General features: G+C 41.1%; 1 protein-coding gene across 1 annotated transcript in view; it reads left to right on the forward strand.

Moving 5' to 3' along the window:
* The window catches only part of usp44 (ubiquitin specific peptidase 44), a 56609-nt gene extending 46116 nt beyond the window's left edge, over nt 1-10493 (forward strand). The window contains exons 4-6 of the mRNA XM_068004632.1: nt 2689-2797; nt 2894-3099; nt 4672-10493. Of these exons, the coding sequence (XP_067860733.1) occupies nt 2689-2797; nt 2894-3099; nt 4672-4838 (482 nt within the window). The 3' untranslated portion in view covers nt 4839-10493. The remainder of the gene's footprint in view (nt 1-2688; nt 2798-2893; nt 3100-4671) is intronic.
* Nucleotides 10494-17263: the final 6770 nt, after the last annotated feature.

Here is a 17263-nt window from a genome sequence, read left to right on the forward strand (position 1 = left end):
AGCTGCTTAGCCCTAAGCGAGGTGGTAGTCTGTGATCTAGACACATTGCTGGTCATGTTGCTGTTGTTAATTCTGTACATCTCCTTTTGCACTGAAATTAGCAAACTAGTGTGTGCTTTCACATCCACTTGATACTAATAAGGGATTTTGGCCGTGCAGCTCTGTCATGTAGTGAGACTCCACTCTCGAACTTTTTAAAAATCAGATTGATTGAAGAACTTCAGAAAGTGAAAAGTGCAAAGATTAAAGACACAGTAGGTGAGCAATTAAATACTCGGGGTAGTACTTTATACTTCTCCTTTCAAATCAACTTAACTTATATTTTAAATATAGGGCATTGTATCCCTCAGTACTGCACTGAAGTGCCAGCCTAGATTATGTGCTCAGGCCTCTGAAGTGGGGTTTGAACTCATGACCTTCAGATTCCGAGGTGAGAGTGCTACCACAGTCAAGGCTGACACCTGTTCACCCTTTAATTATCTCAACTCCAAAGAACTGTGGGCTCCTGGCATAACTGACAGAAAACTGAAGATGGGCTTGTGCAGAAATAAATTTGTGTTGTACTTGCATGTACCTTACTTTAAAATAAAAACCTGACATTTTTCATTCCTCATCTATGTTGCTGATACTTTAGCAGGTGATACCCAGCCCTGCCTACATCAATAAACTAAACAGCTTCTCTATCAACACAAACCACAAGTTATTGAGTGAAATTCTTGCATGTCTGTGAATCATCCTGCTACTCCAATCAATGTGGTATTTATTGATGTGAAGTCACTGACATAGCAGGACACCATCAATTTAAAAACTGAACCCTGACAAGTGGATGAATATGGTCAGGTGAAGATATTGATGGATAAATAGCAAATGTCATTAAAACTCACAGTTGGAAATTTCTCATTTTTATGACAACAAACAGCAAAATTGTTTTTGCAGTCTCAGTAAATTTTAAAACATCATGGTCACTAATAAATCCAATAAAGAATTCAGGAGAAACTTCTTTACTCAGTGGTTGCAATATAGAACTCGCTACCACAAAGTAGTTTAATGCATTTAAGGGGAAATTAGATAAGTACCTGAGTGAGAAAGGAATTGAAGGATATGCTGATGGGGTGAGAGGGAGGAGGCTAATGTGGAGCATAAACCAGTTGGGCTGAATGGCCTGTTTCTGTGCTGTAGTTTCGATGTAATTCTGTGATCTTGGGAAATTAACTGTTTTGCATTGTCATGAGGAGCTGTTGTGAGGCAGTTTCTGTGATCGTTATTGATTGTGGCCGGTCAAAACAAATAGTATATGGAGGATGGTGAATCGTGTCTAATTCACAAACAACCATAAGGCTGATACAGGTCCATTGTGTCAGAGTTGGCTGTATGCTGTAACATAGGACTTACTACTGTAACCAAGAAAATATAGTTCATTAAAAACATAAGTGCCAAATAATGCTGTATAGTTGTTCATGAGTTATGGTTGAAAAGCTGCTTAAACTTTTTTTATGGACTAAATTGCTGTTTGCAGGCACAAGTAGTGAGGGACTGACCAGAATGCCACGTATCTGCACTTGTACATATGTGCAGGCTTGTAATGGGAGTTGTTTTATGTGAATAAAGTGAAATGATATACACTGGAAATATCAGGTGATTTGTTTTAAACCAGTTTTCAGTTTAATAAGTGCACCCACAAACCACCTCCACTGGGAGCCTGGTTAGTCTGACAGCTGTTTAAGGTTAGGTTACAAGTCTGCTCTCTTGGCAAGTTTATTTCACATTAACTCAGCGTGTCATAGTCCTGTTCCCTCCTTGTTCAGAAATTAGCCTTTGGCCTCAGTGACCTGGATTCTGATCCTGCTTAGACCCATGGACTGAAAGGATCTTAAATGGATATCTCAAACCTGTTTCCTAGTGAGACTGGGTCTACAAAGCTGTCCTCAGTTCAGTAATTATCAGTCTATCTTCAGCTACAGTATGGTAAACGGAGCAGTGGAGGGGGTGCTCTTTTCGAGTTGGAGAGGGGCAACTTAAAGTGCTTCATGCAGTGAATTAATTCAGGGAAATGTGGCACGCAGCAAGGTGATGCAAACAGCAATGAGATGAATAATTTTCTCAAAATACATATTCAAATATTTATATGGTTTTGGTATTGACTTATTAATGCTATGCTAAAAGGGATGCAGTGAGAGAAAATGCTTTGAGAGTTTACTAAATTCTTACTATGTTTGTCAACAAAATTATAAATGTTGTTGTTTGTTTGAGTGGAGAGTTCAGAACCAGAAACATTTGGATTTAGGCTTTACCATGTATTATTCACACCAGTGTGAACATAGCACCTGTGATTTCTAGAACAGACAGCAGCCAGAAACACTGATCACTTGAGTTATAAAAACCTGGTTGAAAGTGTGAAGTGTGCCCTGGATTTTGAAGTATTTCTCTTTCGTAATCTACACATGGAGTGGCAGACTTCTGTCTGCTTCACATCTGACAACAGCTTCATTCATTTGGCAGTTTAGAAAGTGTGGTATTGCAGCAGAGCACAGAACATACTGCTAAACTCCAAAGGCAACTCTAGATATCAGTCCAAGTTCAGACCATGCTGCACAGGACTCTCATTCTGATGATACAGCATTTTATAAGCTAAATTGGAACCTTGTGTTAATGAAGTACAAGATGTTCAAATGTTACTTCATGTCCTAGGGAAACGCAGGAAGTCATCTTCGAAACCATTGATCTTGACTGAAGCTCAGAAACAGCTAATGGTCCACAAGCTACCTCATGTTCTGCGACTACACCTCAAACGATTCCGGTAATTGAGCTGTTTCTTACATAGTTAAATGAAGCTCTTTGTTGACTTTAGGTTTGTAATTCTGTATTCAGTTCCTTGATGGGCTCTTTGTTGCAGGTGGTCAGGTCGCAATCACCGTGAGAAGATAGGAGTACATGTGAGCTTCGACCAGGTATTAAATATGGAACCATACTGCTGTAGAGAGTCTACAGAAGCCCTTGGGCCCAACTGCTTCATATACGACCTAGCTGCTGTGGTCATGCATCACGGAAAGGGCTTTGGCTCAGGACATTATACAGCATATTGCTACAGTACGGATGGAGGTGTGTGCTTTTAATGAGTATAGTAAGTTATGTGGGCAGTGCAGGAACTGGAAACAAATGAGTTTTACTGCATGCTAATGTGAAAATATTCTAACCTGTATTTAATCAATTATCAAACATGTGTTTGCCCAGAAATATCATTCTATTTGTAATGGCAATCTAATTTATGGTTACATTCGTACCATTTCTATAACTATAAAAATGGAGGTGGAGTGTGTGTGCACATTAAACATTCCAGGCCAAGTATCCCATTTGTGTGGGATAAGTTCTCAACTCAGCCCCTACAATTTGTCTTAACTTAAACTTCAGGAGTACTCAGCTACACTAGTGTGACTTGACTGTAATTTTTAGTGTTGGATTATTACGAGTCGTTGCATTGAGGTTCTTGGTCATTAAGTACAGGTTCCAAATTGTCCCAACTCTTTCAGTTCACTGAATTTTTTCTTTGGTAAGGTATGTGCACCATTTTGCTCTGTGGGTCTCTCTAGTTAAGAGAGCTGACCAACAACCCACTTGTCCTTTGGCTTCTGCTCGTTCCTACTTTTAGTCAGTTATAAAAAGTGGAACAGCTTAAAATGGCCCACTCTTGCCTCGCCCAAGGCTGCATACTGGGAAGTACCACACTCCAGGTGGGGGGGGTCATAGACGTGACCCTGTGTCCTACCACTTTGGACCAGTACCACCAGGTCACAGCGGACTTCCATCTGATCTGTAAACTTGATCACAGTGTCCCACAGATTTGATGAGCTGCTGTGAACAATAATATCAACTAACAGGTTAAACGATTAGTTCAGTTTATTCAGGAACTTCCAGCATTTCTAAGGTGTTCCCTCAATAAAATGCCATTGAATTATGGTTTGATACTATTTAGTTTGTATTGAAAAATAAGAATTTCTAATTATCCACTACAGAAATATTGTTACACAAGCCCCAGGTTTAGTATTCTAACCATAAACTGTTTCACTGATCCTAAGGAATTAAACAATTTGCTTTAAACCTCTCTAAAATGAGGCCAATGTAATCTGGTTTTGAGTTGTGTTGAATTAAAAACCATGATGCAGTACATTAGCCTTATGTATTACCATGTTATGATAGGATATGAGCCTAGCTGCAATTAGCCCCCCCCCCCCCCTTCCCTCCTGGGTAACTGATATGTACAGAGCAGAAGGCGGAATCACTGATCTCGGCTGAGTGACATTAGTTCTGCTAGATGGCCTCTGTTCTGGGAAAGGAAACTCGACGAGTGTCCCACTAATACAGATCTATCTAGTGGCCCTTGCTGGAAAGTGGGTGAGTGGTGTGAGGGCAGGATTGTGTTTGGCTCTGATGCCCTCCATGGTCAAATAGGCTGTCAACACTTGCCATCATGTGACTGTGCTGTCACCTTTGAGAGGTGGCAGAAGGCAGTTGATACCTGGGGACCGCATCCCAGTATAAGTTGATGCCTTCAGGAGAGGAGGGGAAAATTGGGAACTGAATGGACTATATTTTAGTTCAAATGGCAGCATGTGTTCAATGTTACATAACTAATGAGTTCAGTTTACTTTAATTGGGATGTTTTGGCTCTTGTAGGATTGTGGGTCCATTGTAACGATTCGACGGTGACAATCTGCACTGTGGATGAAGTTTGCAAAGCCCAGGCCTACATCCTCTTCTATACACACCGACTTCCTCAGGACATTAAAGTACCATCACCACCCGCCTCGCCTGGCAATAATTCTACACCAGCAACAGAGTGAACTCGAATGCTCTTTTTGTTGTAACTACTTTCTCCGCACAACCCAACCCCAAAGGCAGTATAGTTCTAAAGGATTTTGTGACTATGTACTTTACTGACATTTACCCAGGTGTAGCTGTGACACTATCCTTTCTGTTTTGAACACGTATACAATACATTCATAGAGTTTTTGTAGTCTATTTTTTTATCTTACAAGTACTTGGATTTCTTGGGAGTAATTTGAGCAAATGCTTCTATTGCCACATGCAATAATGTTCAAGTAATAGCCACATACCTGAGAGAGCATTTCTATTTTTGATATATTTGGTAAGTAGAATTCAATAGATCAGCTCACTGTGAAGTTGGTAGCTTGAGCCCTCACTCCAGTTGATGGGCAATTCATTATTTGATGTACAGTGTTAATGTTTCTACCTTTTACAAAAAAAGAAATCAAACCAGCTGGCCTATTCACCATTGATTTGTGTTTCTGTAATGCTTTCAGATTCCCTGTCTTGTATGTGCAGGGTCCTTTGGTTTGAAACTCTACTTTTCCATTTGATCTTCAATGTTCAGATGATCCTTTGTTGTACTTCATGTGCTCTGCCTAAGCCCAACCAGCAAAAACTGGCAGGATGGCCCCTCTCCAATACTTCGAAATGGAAAAGTGATCTCTCATTTTGTTTGAGTGGTTTTCTGTCTCCCCTTCCCAAGTTACAGCCATCATTGTTAAACAGAGACCTTTTTTAAAAAATTAGGAATAAGATGAAAAGATAGGTCAGGTGTACAGTTCTAATTTTAAATACACTTGTGGATCAAATTATTGGTCCGTTAAATGAGTGTCAATTTCCCGTTTTTAAGTTGCTCATCTACTTGTTGTATCCAGCGATTAAACTACAGGATTGGAAGGGCGAAAGGGGCCTGAGATTTTAAGAACAGTCATTGATGGGCATAAATTTACCAAGCGTTGAGGCTCTCTGGATAACCAGGGGGAAAAAAGGGGGGGAAACCGAACAATTCAATGAGAAATAGTCTAAAACCGTAATTAAAACCAAAATAAAAATAATGTGGTAGATAACCACAATAATACACAGTAAGAATATAGAGATTGACAAATGAAATAGTACAACATGACAAAACAACTCTCTTGAAAACTGCGCATGTATGGATTCTATAGGTTGAATAGTAATAAAATAACATAAATTGAATTAAAATTTAAAATCACAGTTGAGCATTTTACAGAATAAAATCATAGATTAAGATCAGTAAATATACATAAAACAATCAGTCGAGTAAATGTTCGAACTACATTAGCCAATATGGCATAACAATAAAAGTAAAATATGGAGTCTTTAGTCAGTTGTCCAGTATCGGAGCGTAAAATGTAGGCTGAACTTCCACAGACGTAGGTGGAAGTTTTCATAGACATCTCCAGGAGGTTAACTTCCTCGCAGGCTCCCTGGATAACGAAATATTCTCGCTCGTGTCTTCCCTGGTTGGAGTCCTTCTGGGCAAATAAGATCTTGTCGTATTGTCACCCTCTAGGATCTTAAGAGGCAGTGGTGCAGGAATCGCAGGAATCTGTCAGTGTTTTAGCTCCACATTTTTTGCCTGGGTCACTGATGTCCACAGATGGAGAGATTATTTTGCCCAGTACGTCCCATCCGGAATTGAGGAAGCTCAATGTTTTTTTTTGTTTCCCTCCTGTGGGGGGTGGGGGCAGATCTCCACAGATCACCTGCATGTAAGTTCTCTGAGCAGCCCATTTAGCTAACTTTTTTGTATGTTGTTGCCTGGCGGGACCACGAGGAGGCACGGCTCGCTGTGACCGAGAACTTACAAGAGGATCACAGCTACAAAACTAGACCCTCTTGGCAAACCTGAAACGAGAGTCATGGTTACTCCTGCCAAACTGTTTTCCACTTTCTCTACCTCCCCACCTTGCATGGGGGATCTACCTTCATGTTAAAAACAATTATTGTCTGAAGGCAAGTAACTTTTACAAAGAACCCCTAATGAATATCTCTGGCCTTTGGCAGTTTATAAGTGACTGGAATCTCTGAGGGGATGGAGGGATTGGATTGTGAGGAGTGATTATGTAAATTGGGAATGTTTTCACTAGAAAAGAGAGGGTTGAGAGGTGATATAATTGCTGTCTTTTTAGGCTTTTAAAGGGACTGAATAATGTAGCCCATAACAAGCTGTTTCACCTTATCTAGAACAGTAGAGCCAGAGGACACGGCCTACGCTTGTGACTTTGGGCCTCTGGTTCCCAAAGCTCTCCACCGCTGGGGGGTTTTCCTCACCTCATGTCTGGGTCTGTTGGAAACTGACTGATAGAGATTGATCGCTCTGATTAGTCAACAACTCCATTATTGTATCATGTGACTACTAGGATGGTGGAAGGCGAACGAGATGGACCTTGGTCTTTTTTTCATTTAGCAATTCCTATTTCCATGTTTGCCTCCCATCGCTATGAGACCCTTGTACTTCCTACCTTCCTAGAACACTGATAGTCTGAAGTCTTTTTATATTTTACATGTTAAAGTTTGTGCTGCCACTTAGTTGAAATTAGGAACGACAGCAGCTGCTAGTATTGTTTTCTTTCATGCACTGTAAGTATTAATGTGTTGTGGTGAGGGAGTCGGACTGAACCCACCGATACCTGACACGGCAGTGTGACCCACAACAACTCCGAACATTCTCCACGCTGGCTAGACTTCAGTCACGATGCTCGGCCTTGTCTGTGCTCGCTGCTGTTAGTGGAACATTCTCTGCACCCCCTTCCCCTGAAACATCTCAACATTTGCATGATTTTCTTTTGTCCTGGGAAAAATTTGGGGAGAGGAGCTCCCTCCATGTACAACATCTTGAAATGACACCTGGACAGACATCTGCAATTGATGCAGTTTCAAAGAAGGGTTGAAATAAAGCCAACAAAGCTTCAGCGTTTAGTTATATTTATGAACATACACACATATATAGAAGTTACAAGACAGAAACAGGCCATTCAGTCCAAACAGACCATGTCGTCGTTTACCCTCCACATGAGCAAATAGTCCCAATCACATTTACCCCCCCTCTTCCCATATCCCTTCATCTCCCCTTTCATCCACCTATCCAATCTAATCTTAAATGTTGACCGTTTCTGTCTCAACCACTAACAATGGCAGTGAATTCCACAGCCTGTGAAGAAGTTTCTCCAGCCCTCTGTTCTAAATCTCTTGCATTTAATCTTGTCTCTATGATCTCTCATCCTAGACCCCTTAACTACTGGAAACAGTCTGCTTCTAACTACCCTGTCCATCCTTTCTTAATTTTAAAATACTTCTATCATAATTTGCATTCTAAAGAAAAAAGACCCAATTTTTCAATGTACTGTGCTGGAATTTTATTTCCCATATTCAACATTTTGTGCTATTTAGGTACATGCATCTATCCTGCCGGCCTCTGAAATTGGATATTATTTGGCATTCAAATATTGCAGTATATTTGACCAATGCTAATATGTATCCCATCGGAATGTAGTGGAACCAGACCTTAAACACTGGCTCGGACCAAGATTTTTCCAGTGCTGAAGTTTGTGCCTGTGTGAGAGCAGGAAAAAGAGTTGCTGATTTGGTGCAATCATTTGGAGAAAGGTGCGAGGGAACTGCAGCACAGATTGTAAAAGCAGCAGAGTTTGTTTTTACAATCTACTGCAGTTCCCTCACACCTTTCACCAAGGCTGCCGTGTAACTGCTCCTTGAGCCTTTTTCTCTAGTGATCTGGAAGTTTGCACAAACCTGATCAGTAACAGAGCCGTAGGAGTTTACAGCACAGGTGGTCATTCAGCCCATCGTGTCTGCCAACTCTTTGCTGAGGAAATCCAAAAGTAATTCCACTACTTGTGACTCCTCACACCCCTGTATCTTCCTCTGCTTCAGTTATCCCATTTTCTCTTTAAAGATGCAATTGTCTTTGCCTCACTGTGGCTGTCTAAGCCATCCTCCTGATTGCTTTTATGCAGTTCTAGAATCATAGGTTACAGCACGGGAAGCGGCTATTCGGCCCATCGAGTCTGCACCAGCTCTATGCAAGAGCAATCCAACTAGTCCCGCCCTATCCCCATAGCCCTGCAAATTTTTTCCCTTCAACTACTTATCCAGTTCCCTTTTGAAGGACACAATTGAATCTGCCTCCACCACCCCCTCGGGCAGTGCATTCCAGATCATAACCACTCGCTGTGTTTATAAAAAAAAGTTTTTCCTCATGTCACCTTTGGTTCTTTTGCCAATCACCTTAAAATCTATGTTCTCTGGTTCTTGACCCTTCCGCCAATGGAACAGTTTCTCTATCTACACTGTCTAGACCCTTCATGATTTTGAATACCTCTATCAAATCTCTTCGCAACTGTCTCTGTTCCAAGGAGAACAACCCCAGCTTCTCCAGTCTATCCACGTAACTAAAGTCCCCCATCCCTGGAATCATTCTAGTAAATCTCTTCTGCACCCGCTCTAAGACCATCACATCTTTCCTAAAGTGCAGTGCCCAGAACTGGACACAATACTCCAGTTGTGGCCAAATCAGTGTTTTATAAAGGTTCATCATGACTTCCATACTTTTGTACTCTATGCCTCTATTTATAAAGCCCAGGATCCTGTATGCTTTCTCAACCTGCCCTGCCGCCTTCAATGATTTGTGCACACGTACCCCCAGATCTCTCTTCCTGTACCCCTTTGAGTTGTGCCCTCTAGTTTATATTGCCTCTCCTCGTTCTTCCTACCGAAATGTATGACTTCGTATTTTTCTGCATTAAATTTCATCTGCCACGTGTCCGCCCATGCCACCAGCCTGTCTACATCCTCTTGAAGTCTATCACTAACCTCCTCAATGTTCATTATCCTTCCAAGTTTTGTGTCATCTGCAAATTTTGAAATTATGCCCTGTACACCCAAGTCCAAGTCATTAATATATATCAAGAAAAGCAGTGGTCCCAGCACTGACCCCTGGGGAACACTACTGTACACGTCCCTCCAGTCTGAAAAACAACCGTTCACCACTACTCTCTGTTTCCTGTCCCGTAGCTAATTCTGTATCCATGTTGCTATTGCCCCCTTAGTTCCATGGGCCACAATCTTGATGATAAGCCTACCTAGCGGCACTTTATTAAACGCCTGTTGACAGTCCATATACACCACATCAACCGCATTGCCCTCATTTACCCTTTCTGTTACTTCATCAAAAAACTCTTATCAGGTTAGTTAAACTGTACTTTGGAGTAACAAACCTGTCTGACTGAGAATGGTGAAATCTCATAAGTTGAGTGGAAAGTCTGGACTTGAATGTAATGTGTTGGAGACACACTTCTTTGAATGTAGAAATGACAACAGCACCTTTTACTGTAGAAACATCCCGAGCAGCAGTGTGTTTGTGCAACTATTGGTGACTCGGTGAGACCTAGTTGCGGTAACCAGGAAGTCATTTGAGGAAGCCTGTGCTTTAAAGGGGCTTAATGTAAACCCTTCTGCTGTTGAACTTTGAAGGTTTAAAATACTGACACTGCACTAAGGGGAGCTGACTTCCTCCAAGCCTGTGCAGATCTCTATGGCCAAATCGATGGACACTGACCCATGTTTTGGGTAAATGTGCAATAATGTATTTACCAGCAGTGTAAAATTAAACACAAAGGTAACTTGTTCCTTTTGTTCTGTGCTTTTTATATGCAAAACCTGAGTATCTGCTAATCACAAAGTGCATCGAGTCCCTTCACAGGGAGTTTTACTTTTTAATTCTACTATTTGTGCTGTCCTGTAAAGACAACCAAATCAGCCTATCATAATTTGAGCTGCTGCAGCATTTTCTGAAAGCTTCAATTGATTTTATTTTATTTGGGGGAAATTCCAAGTTAGTGTTGCAGTGTTTATATTATTTAAAATAAGAATGTATGAAATTCCTAAGCTAAAAGGATCATGAGATCTGCATTTTAAATTCATATTTGGGTGCACAGATATAGAAATCACTCATATGTGACATTTAATGTTTGAGTTTTGCTCTTGGTTTAAATATCACTTTTACAGTGCCTGGTTCATATCCATTAACAAGTCTGCTTTGGATTATTATTTCTTTTCCCCTGCCCACCGTTTTTATTTTCCTGTCTCCCCGCGCCTGGCATTGCTGCCCTGATCCAGTCACGAGCAGCCTGGTTGTGACCCTGATTTTTTTTTCCTCCTTTTCTGCCTTGCCCCATAGCTCTTCCCCACAGTGATGTGGCTGGATATGGGAGTGGAGCACATTGTGAATCCACATCCTGTTACTCCCAAATCACCGAAAAATCAAATATTAAGATATTTTTAAAATTTTTCTTGTATTAATGTGTGTTAACTTCTGAGCTAGTGATTTAACTCTTACTGAGGGTACACTGAGTTGTAAAGTATCTGGGTGTGGTGAGTATTTGATCATCACTGTATAAATAATCCATGACAACCTGTTTGAATCAACTTTTCCTGTAATTTTTGGTGCCATCCCACATCACTTCTATTGACTTCATTGTCATCGCAAAGGTTGTCTCCTACATTTATAAAATCACATCAATTTTCCAACCTCATGTCTGTAGTGCCAGGATCTGATACTGTACCGCCAGTGGTTTGATTATTTTTACATAAACCCTTGGCTGTTTAAAATAATCTTTAAAACAGTCTGTGCTGCATTAATGTTTTCTAAATGATTCTTTTTGAACAATGGTGCCCTGGGGGCTAAATATCATCTATTCTCTACTGAGGTTATTGAATTCTGTTCACTCTGGGACTGTAAGATATGTGAACATATTCTGATTGTTGCTGAAAGAACTTTTTAAGTGAAATACGGTGGAATAATATTTTTGGTCTGAAATTCTTAGTGATGAGAGGGAATATTTCTAAACCTTTTATGTGTAAGTTACAGGTTTTTAAAAAAAAAACCTGTATCATTCTAGTTTAATATGGTTGTGCCAAAAAAATTAGGGGGCAGAGAAAAGTGAAAGCAGAAAATGGAAGGTTATTGTTTCAGTATCATAACTAAGGTTTTCTACAATCAAGGTTTGGATTCAAGGTTCTACTATATTTTTTCAAATATGCAGATACTATAATGTTAATATAGATGAACTTTTGCATGTATGTGCACCAGCTTTAATGAACAGGTTCAGCTATGTGACATAGCAGCATTTTATAGTATAGAAAAATCATTGCTTTAAACCTGATTTTATTAATGGACAAACCTATTCATGTTGCTAGTTGTAAAATAAAATGTTGGTTGTCATAAAGTAATACTATGCAAAATTGTTACCTCAACTTCTAGATACTTTACCTCAATAAAACAATCTTAAAATAAACCAGAGATGTGAATGTTCCAGTTAAATTTGTTACACCTCCAGATGCAAACTTCTGTTTACTAAAATCTGTTGTCCCTTGTAATGTGACACGGTGAAGCTCAGGGCTCCTGAGCATTTGTTTCACACCTGCGTTAGAAGCTGCAGCTCCACTTTCACTACACGAGGGAAATGCCGTTAACTTTTCAATTGAACTTCTCACTAACACTGCTGTTCTTTCATTTGTGAGTGCACAAGATGATTAACTTGAGGGACCTAGTATTATCTATTAAATCTGCTCCTAGACTCAGTCAGGTCCAGGATGCAATGGATAACTGGATAGCATCTCTGCTGGCTGATGATTTGGTCTCTGCCCTGGAAAGCAACCAGACACCTATGCACTGAGTGATGTCAGTCAGTTCATACAAACACTTTTCCATGAACCAAGAAATACTAAGTGACATTGAGAACATTGCCACACCAGACTGTACAGTTAGTTGATTTATTATTTGTTACCCTGATCAGTTTGTACTGGAAACACTTGTTTTGCTCTGGTGGAATTAAGCTAGTTTTGCAGCTAGCCAATGGCACTGCACCAGACACTCATGCAGTCCAGTGTTTTCATTTATCTGTCTCTGCAGTGACTTTTATTTGGTCTTGGGATGTGGATGGTACTAGTAAGGCCATATTTACTGCACATTCCTAGATGCCCTGGGACTGAGATCATGTAGGCCAGACTGGGTAAGGACAGCAGGTTCCCTTCCCTGAAGGACATTAGTGAACCAGTTGGTTTTACAACAATCTGGCAAATTTCAGTTTGGTGCCAGCCCACAAGTTACCAATTTATTGAATTCAATTTCACAAATTGCCATGGTGAGATTTGAACTCAACCCCTGGGCTAGTCCTGTAACATAACTAGAAGTAAAGGGAATTAGGGGTTACGGGGAGCGGGCAGGAAATTGGACATGAATTTAGATTTGAGGTTAGGATCAGATCAGCCATGATCTTATTGAATGGCGGAGCAGGCTCGAGGGGCCGATTGGCTTACTCCTGCTCCTATTCCTTATGTTCTTATAACCACTGACTAGGCTAAATGTATTCTCTCTTGGATGGGAGTTCTCCACCCTTTCCAGTAAGGAGTACAAAAAAATAACATGCAGTAGATTGACTTTGAGTAAGTAAAGATGTTGCAATGAACATGTCTGTACCCTCTGAGCAAGTCAAACCCCAAATTATTGGTACAATACAGTGCCTGCTTTCCATACATTGAGTTCTCTGAGAATGTACATAACACAGACCATTCTTTGAGAACTTCATAAATTGAGGTAATGGTCTGTAAGAGGCTGCAATGCCAAGTAGTGACATGCAACACATTTCAATCTAAAGTTAGACATACTGTAACCACAGTGCACTGTTATAAGCAGTTTTCCATGTATTTGGATCACTTGATCCTCACGTATGAAAATGACCATCAAGCCTGCCCCCACAGTTGTGATGTGTGAAGCATTGTGATTAGATACCCCTCATATTTATCATTTGACTACATCTGTTTTATTTCCACAATGGTAGTCAAAGGCAAGTTACAATCATCCCTACACAGATTGAGTTTAATTTTTACAATTATAAATAAATACATTATTGCAACTTCCATTGCAGGGAAGCTAATTTTTTTTTAAAACTTTGTCTACCTTAGTTGTCTCAGAAGACTTCCTACAGGATGTAGTGTTGGGTGATCTAGTTGGCCAAGTCAATAGGTTGCAGCTGAAAAATCCTAATTGAGCTACTTAACCTGCTTTTCAATCTAATTTATTAGAAATAAATGACCCTTATTTCAAGTGAATTTATTACCTAATGTTACTTTGTAAGAAGCTGAACAGCTACACAGGTATTTTTTATAGACTTGCCTCCCCAAAACCCTTCTGTCCCCATTTCTATTACTGAGGGCTATTGGCTCAAAGATTACCTCTCAGCGGTTTTAAAGCATAAATTAAGAGACCAATGAAGCCCTTCCTGCAACCTATGCATCAATTTAAATGAACAAATGCTTTCACTTAGTAGCATTATGTGTTAATCACTTAGGGACCTTACTGAGGTGCTGATTGAATTATCATTAAAACTGGCAATTTTAACCAGCCAGGCCAATTTGTGTATGCAATGGCCTTCAAACTATAGCAAGGACCAAAGAAAAAGACTTGTATTTACATAGCACCTTTCACAACCTCAGGATGTTCCAAAGGGCTATACAGCTAATTATTTACTTTTTGAAGTGTAGTCACTTGTAATGTAGGAAACATGGCAGCCAATTTGCTCACAGTAAGGTCCCACAAACAGCAATGTGATAATGACCAGATGATCTGTTTTTAGGGCTATTGAGGGATAAATATTGGCCAGAACACTGGGGAGAATTCCCGTGCTGTTCTTGAAATAGGGCTGTGGGATCTTCTATGGCCACCTGAGAGGACAGACTCAGTCGAACGTCTCATCCGAAAGACAGCCCCTCTGATCGTGCAGCACTCCTTCAATATGGCACAGAAGTGTCAGCCTAGATTTATAGGCTCAAGTCTCTGGAGTGGGACTTGAACGGACAACCTTCCAACTCTGGCATGCAAGCACCAAGTCACAGCCAGCACTAGCTCTTAACAGCTACTCTGCATATGCTTAAAGCTTTAAATGGGTTGTGTTACCTCCAAAACCACTTACTCAGCTCATGTCACTTAATTTAGTCCCAGCCTGTTTTAGAATCAAACAGCAGTTGCAGGTGTTCTTGACTTTCAGATGTATTTTGAATGAGAATTGCACCTTAAAAAAAAATCATAGCTCTCAAAATCAGCAAATACCAAAGCTCCTTTGTGTCCTGCCCCACTAATTGATAAAAGTTGGTCAAAACACATTAGGTTCATATCAATGGAGGGTTTAAAACCTACAAACAAGGAATCCAGGCAAGATACCGAATAAATAGTATGAGTGGATTTAAGAGACAATTCAAGTTTCTGGAGGAAAGGAATGAGGGAAATGGCAAGGAGCGTTTTCTCCTCAATTCCCTTTTACTCAAGAGTCTCGTATTACTGCCTAGACTGTTCTTGAGGCTACTGTGTACATAATTCATTGAGATTTGGTTATAGTAGAGTCTGGTCATCAACTTCAGATGTCAGCAGGTTGCAATCCAGCATACTGGAGATAATTACTGCATCAACAGCTACATCTGGAGGCCTCCTACACCGGTAGCGAATGGATTAGTGGTGTTCAGTGGAATTTGACTAAAGACTTGCATTTATATCAAACCTTTCACTACCTCCAGCTGTCTCAAAAGAGCTTCACAGCCAAAGAAGTACTTTTGCAGTGTGGTCACTATTATAATGTAGGAAACACAGCAGCCAATTTACACAGCAAGATCCCACAAACAGCAACATGATAATGACCATATCATGTTTTAGTGATTGGTTGAGGGATAAATATTGGGGGAACTCCCCTGCTCTTCAAAGTAGTGCCATGGAATCTTTTATGTCCACCGATTTCTAGGCAAACCAAACCAGACATAGAACTGTGTTAGTTTCAGAACTGCACACACTTGCACACAATCACTTTGATGTGCTACTTAGAAACACAAAAGTGCACATAACTTAACATTTTAAGATTGAACTCCCAGTAGTGTCATAAAATGCTTAAAGGCTGAATGTCAACCTGTGCCTAATGCTGCCTTTGAGTTGTTTCTTCGATCAGTTTTCGGCTCCACTGAACTGCACTCTGATTATGGTACAGGTGCAACCTGCAGTTATTCACCATTCTATAAAAGACTTCACAATTTTTTCAGGGAATGAATGTGAAAATTCACACAACCCACTTCTAATTAGGGTGGTTTAAAAAGATTTTTTAATTTAACTAGTGCTTACAAATTCCAATTTAAAACTCCCACTCCTTTATAATGGCATTGAATCAGTCTTAAAACATTAGACTCGAAATTTTCTTTCACAGCGCTTCATATCAACCTCCTGCACAACCTTGGTCAGGCTAATCCCCATCCCATTAATGGTAAAGGTCCCCGAGTCAGATTCCACATCCCATTAATGGTAAAGGTCCCCGAGTCAGATTCCACATCCCATTAATGGTAAAGGTCCCCGAGTCAGATTCCACATCCCATTAATGGTAAAGGTCCCCGAGTCAGATTCCACATCCCATTAATGGTAAAGGTCCCCGAGTCAGATTCCCCGTCCCAGTATTGGTAAAGGTCCCCGAGTCAGATTCCACATCCCATTAATGGTAAAGCTCCCCGAGTCAGATTCCACATCCGAGTATTGGTAAAGGTCCCAGAGTCAGATTCCCCATCCCAGTATTGGTAAAGGTCCCAGAGTCAGATTCCCTCTCCCATTAATGGTAAAGCTCCCCGAGTCAGATTCCACATCCGAGTATTGGTAAAGGTCCCAGAGTCGGATTCCCCGTCCCAGTATTGGTAAAGCTCCCAGAGTCGGATTCCACGTCCCAGTATTGGTAAAGCTCCCAGAGTCGGATTCCACGTCCCAGTATTGGTAAAGCTCCCAGGGTCAGATTCCCCGTCCCAGTATTGGTAAAGGTCCCCGAGTCAGATTCCCCGTCCCAGTATTGGTAAAGGTCCCCGAGTCAGATTCCACGTCCCAGTATTGGTAAAGCTCCCAGAGTCAGATTCCCCGTCCCAGTATTGGTCAAGCTCCCAGAGTCAGATTCCCCGTCCCAGTATTGGTAAAGGTCCCCGGGTCAGATTCCCCGTCCCAGTATTGGTAAAGGTCCCAGGGTCAGATTCCACGTCCCAGTGTTGGTAAAGGTCCCAGGGTCAGATTCCACGTCCCAGTGTTGGTAAAGGTCCCAGGGTCAGATTCCCCGTCCCAGTGTTGGTAAAGGTCCCAGGGTCAGATTCCACGTCCCAGTGTTGGTAAAGGTCCCAGGGTCAGATTCCCCGTCCCAGTGTTGGTAAAGGTCCCAGGGTCAGATTCCACGTCCCAGTGTTGGTAAAGGTCCCAGGGTCAGATTCCACGTCCCAGTATTGGTAAAGGTCCCAGGGTCAGATTCCCTCTCCTATTAATGGTAAAGGTCCCAGAGTCAGATTCCCCGTCCCAGGGTCAGATTCCCCGTCCCAGGGTCAGATTCCCCGTCCC

Source organism: Heptranchias perlo, chromosome 24 (genome assembly GCF_035084215.1).
Source record: "Heptranchias perlo isolate sHepPer1 chromosome 24, sHepPer1.hap1, whole genome shotgun sequence".
NCBI lineage: Eukaryota > Metazoa > Chordata > Chondrichthyes > Hexanchiformes > Hexanchidae > Heptranchias > Heptranchias perlo.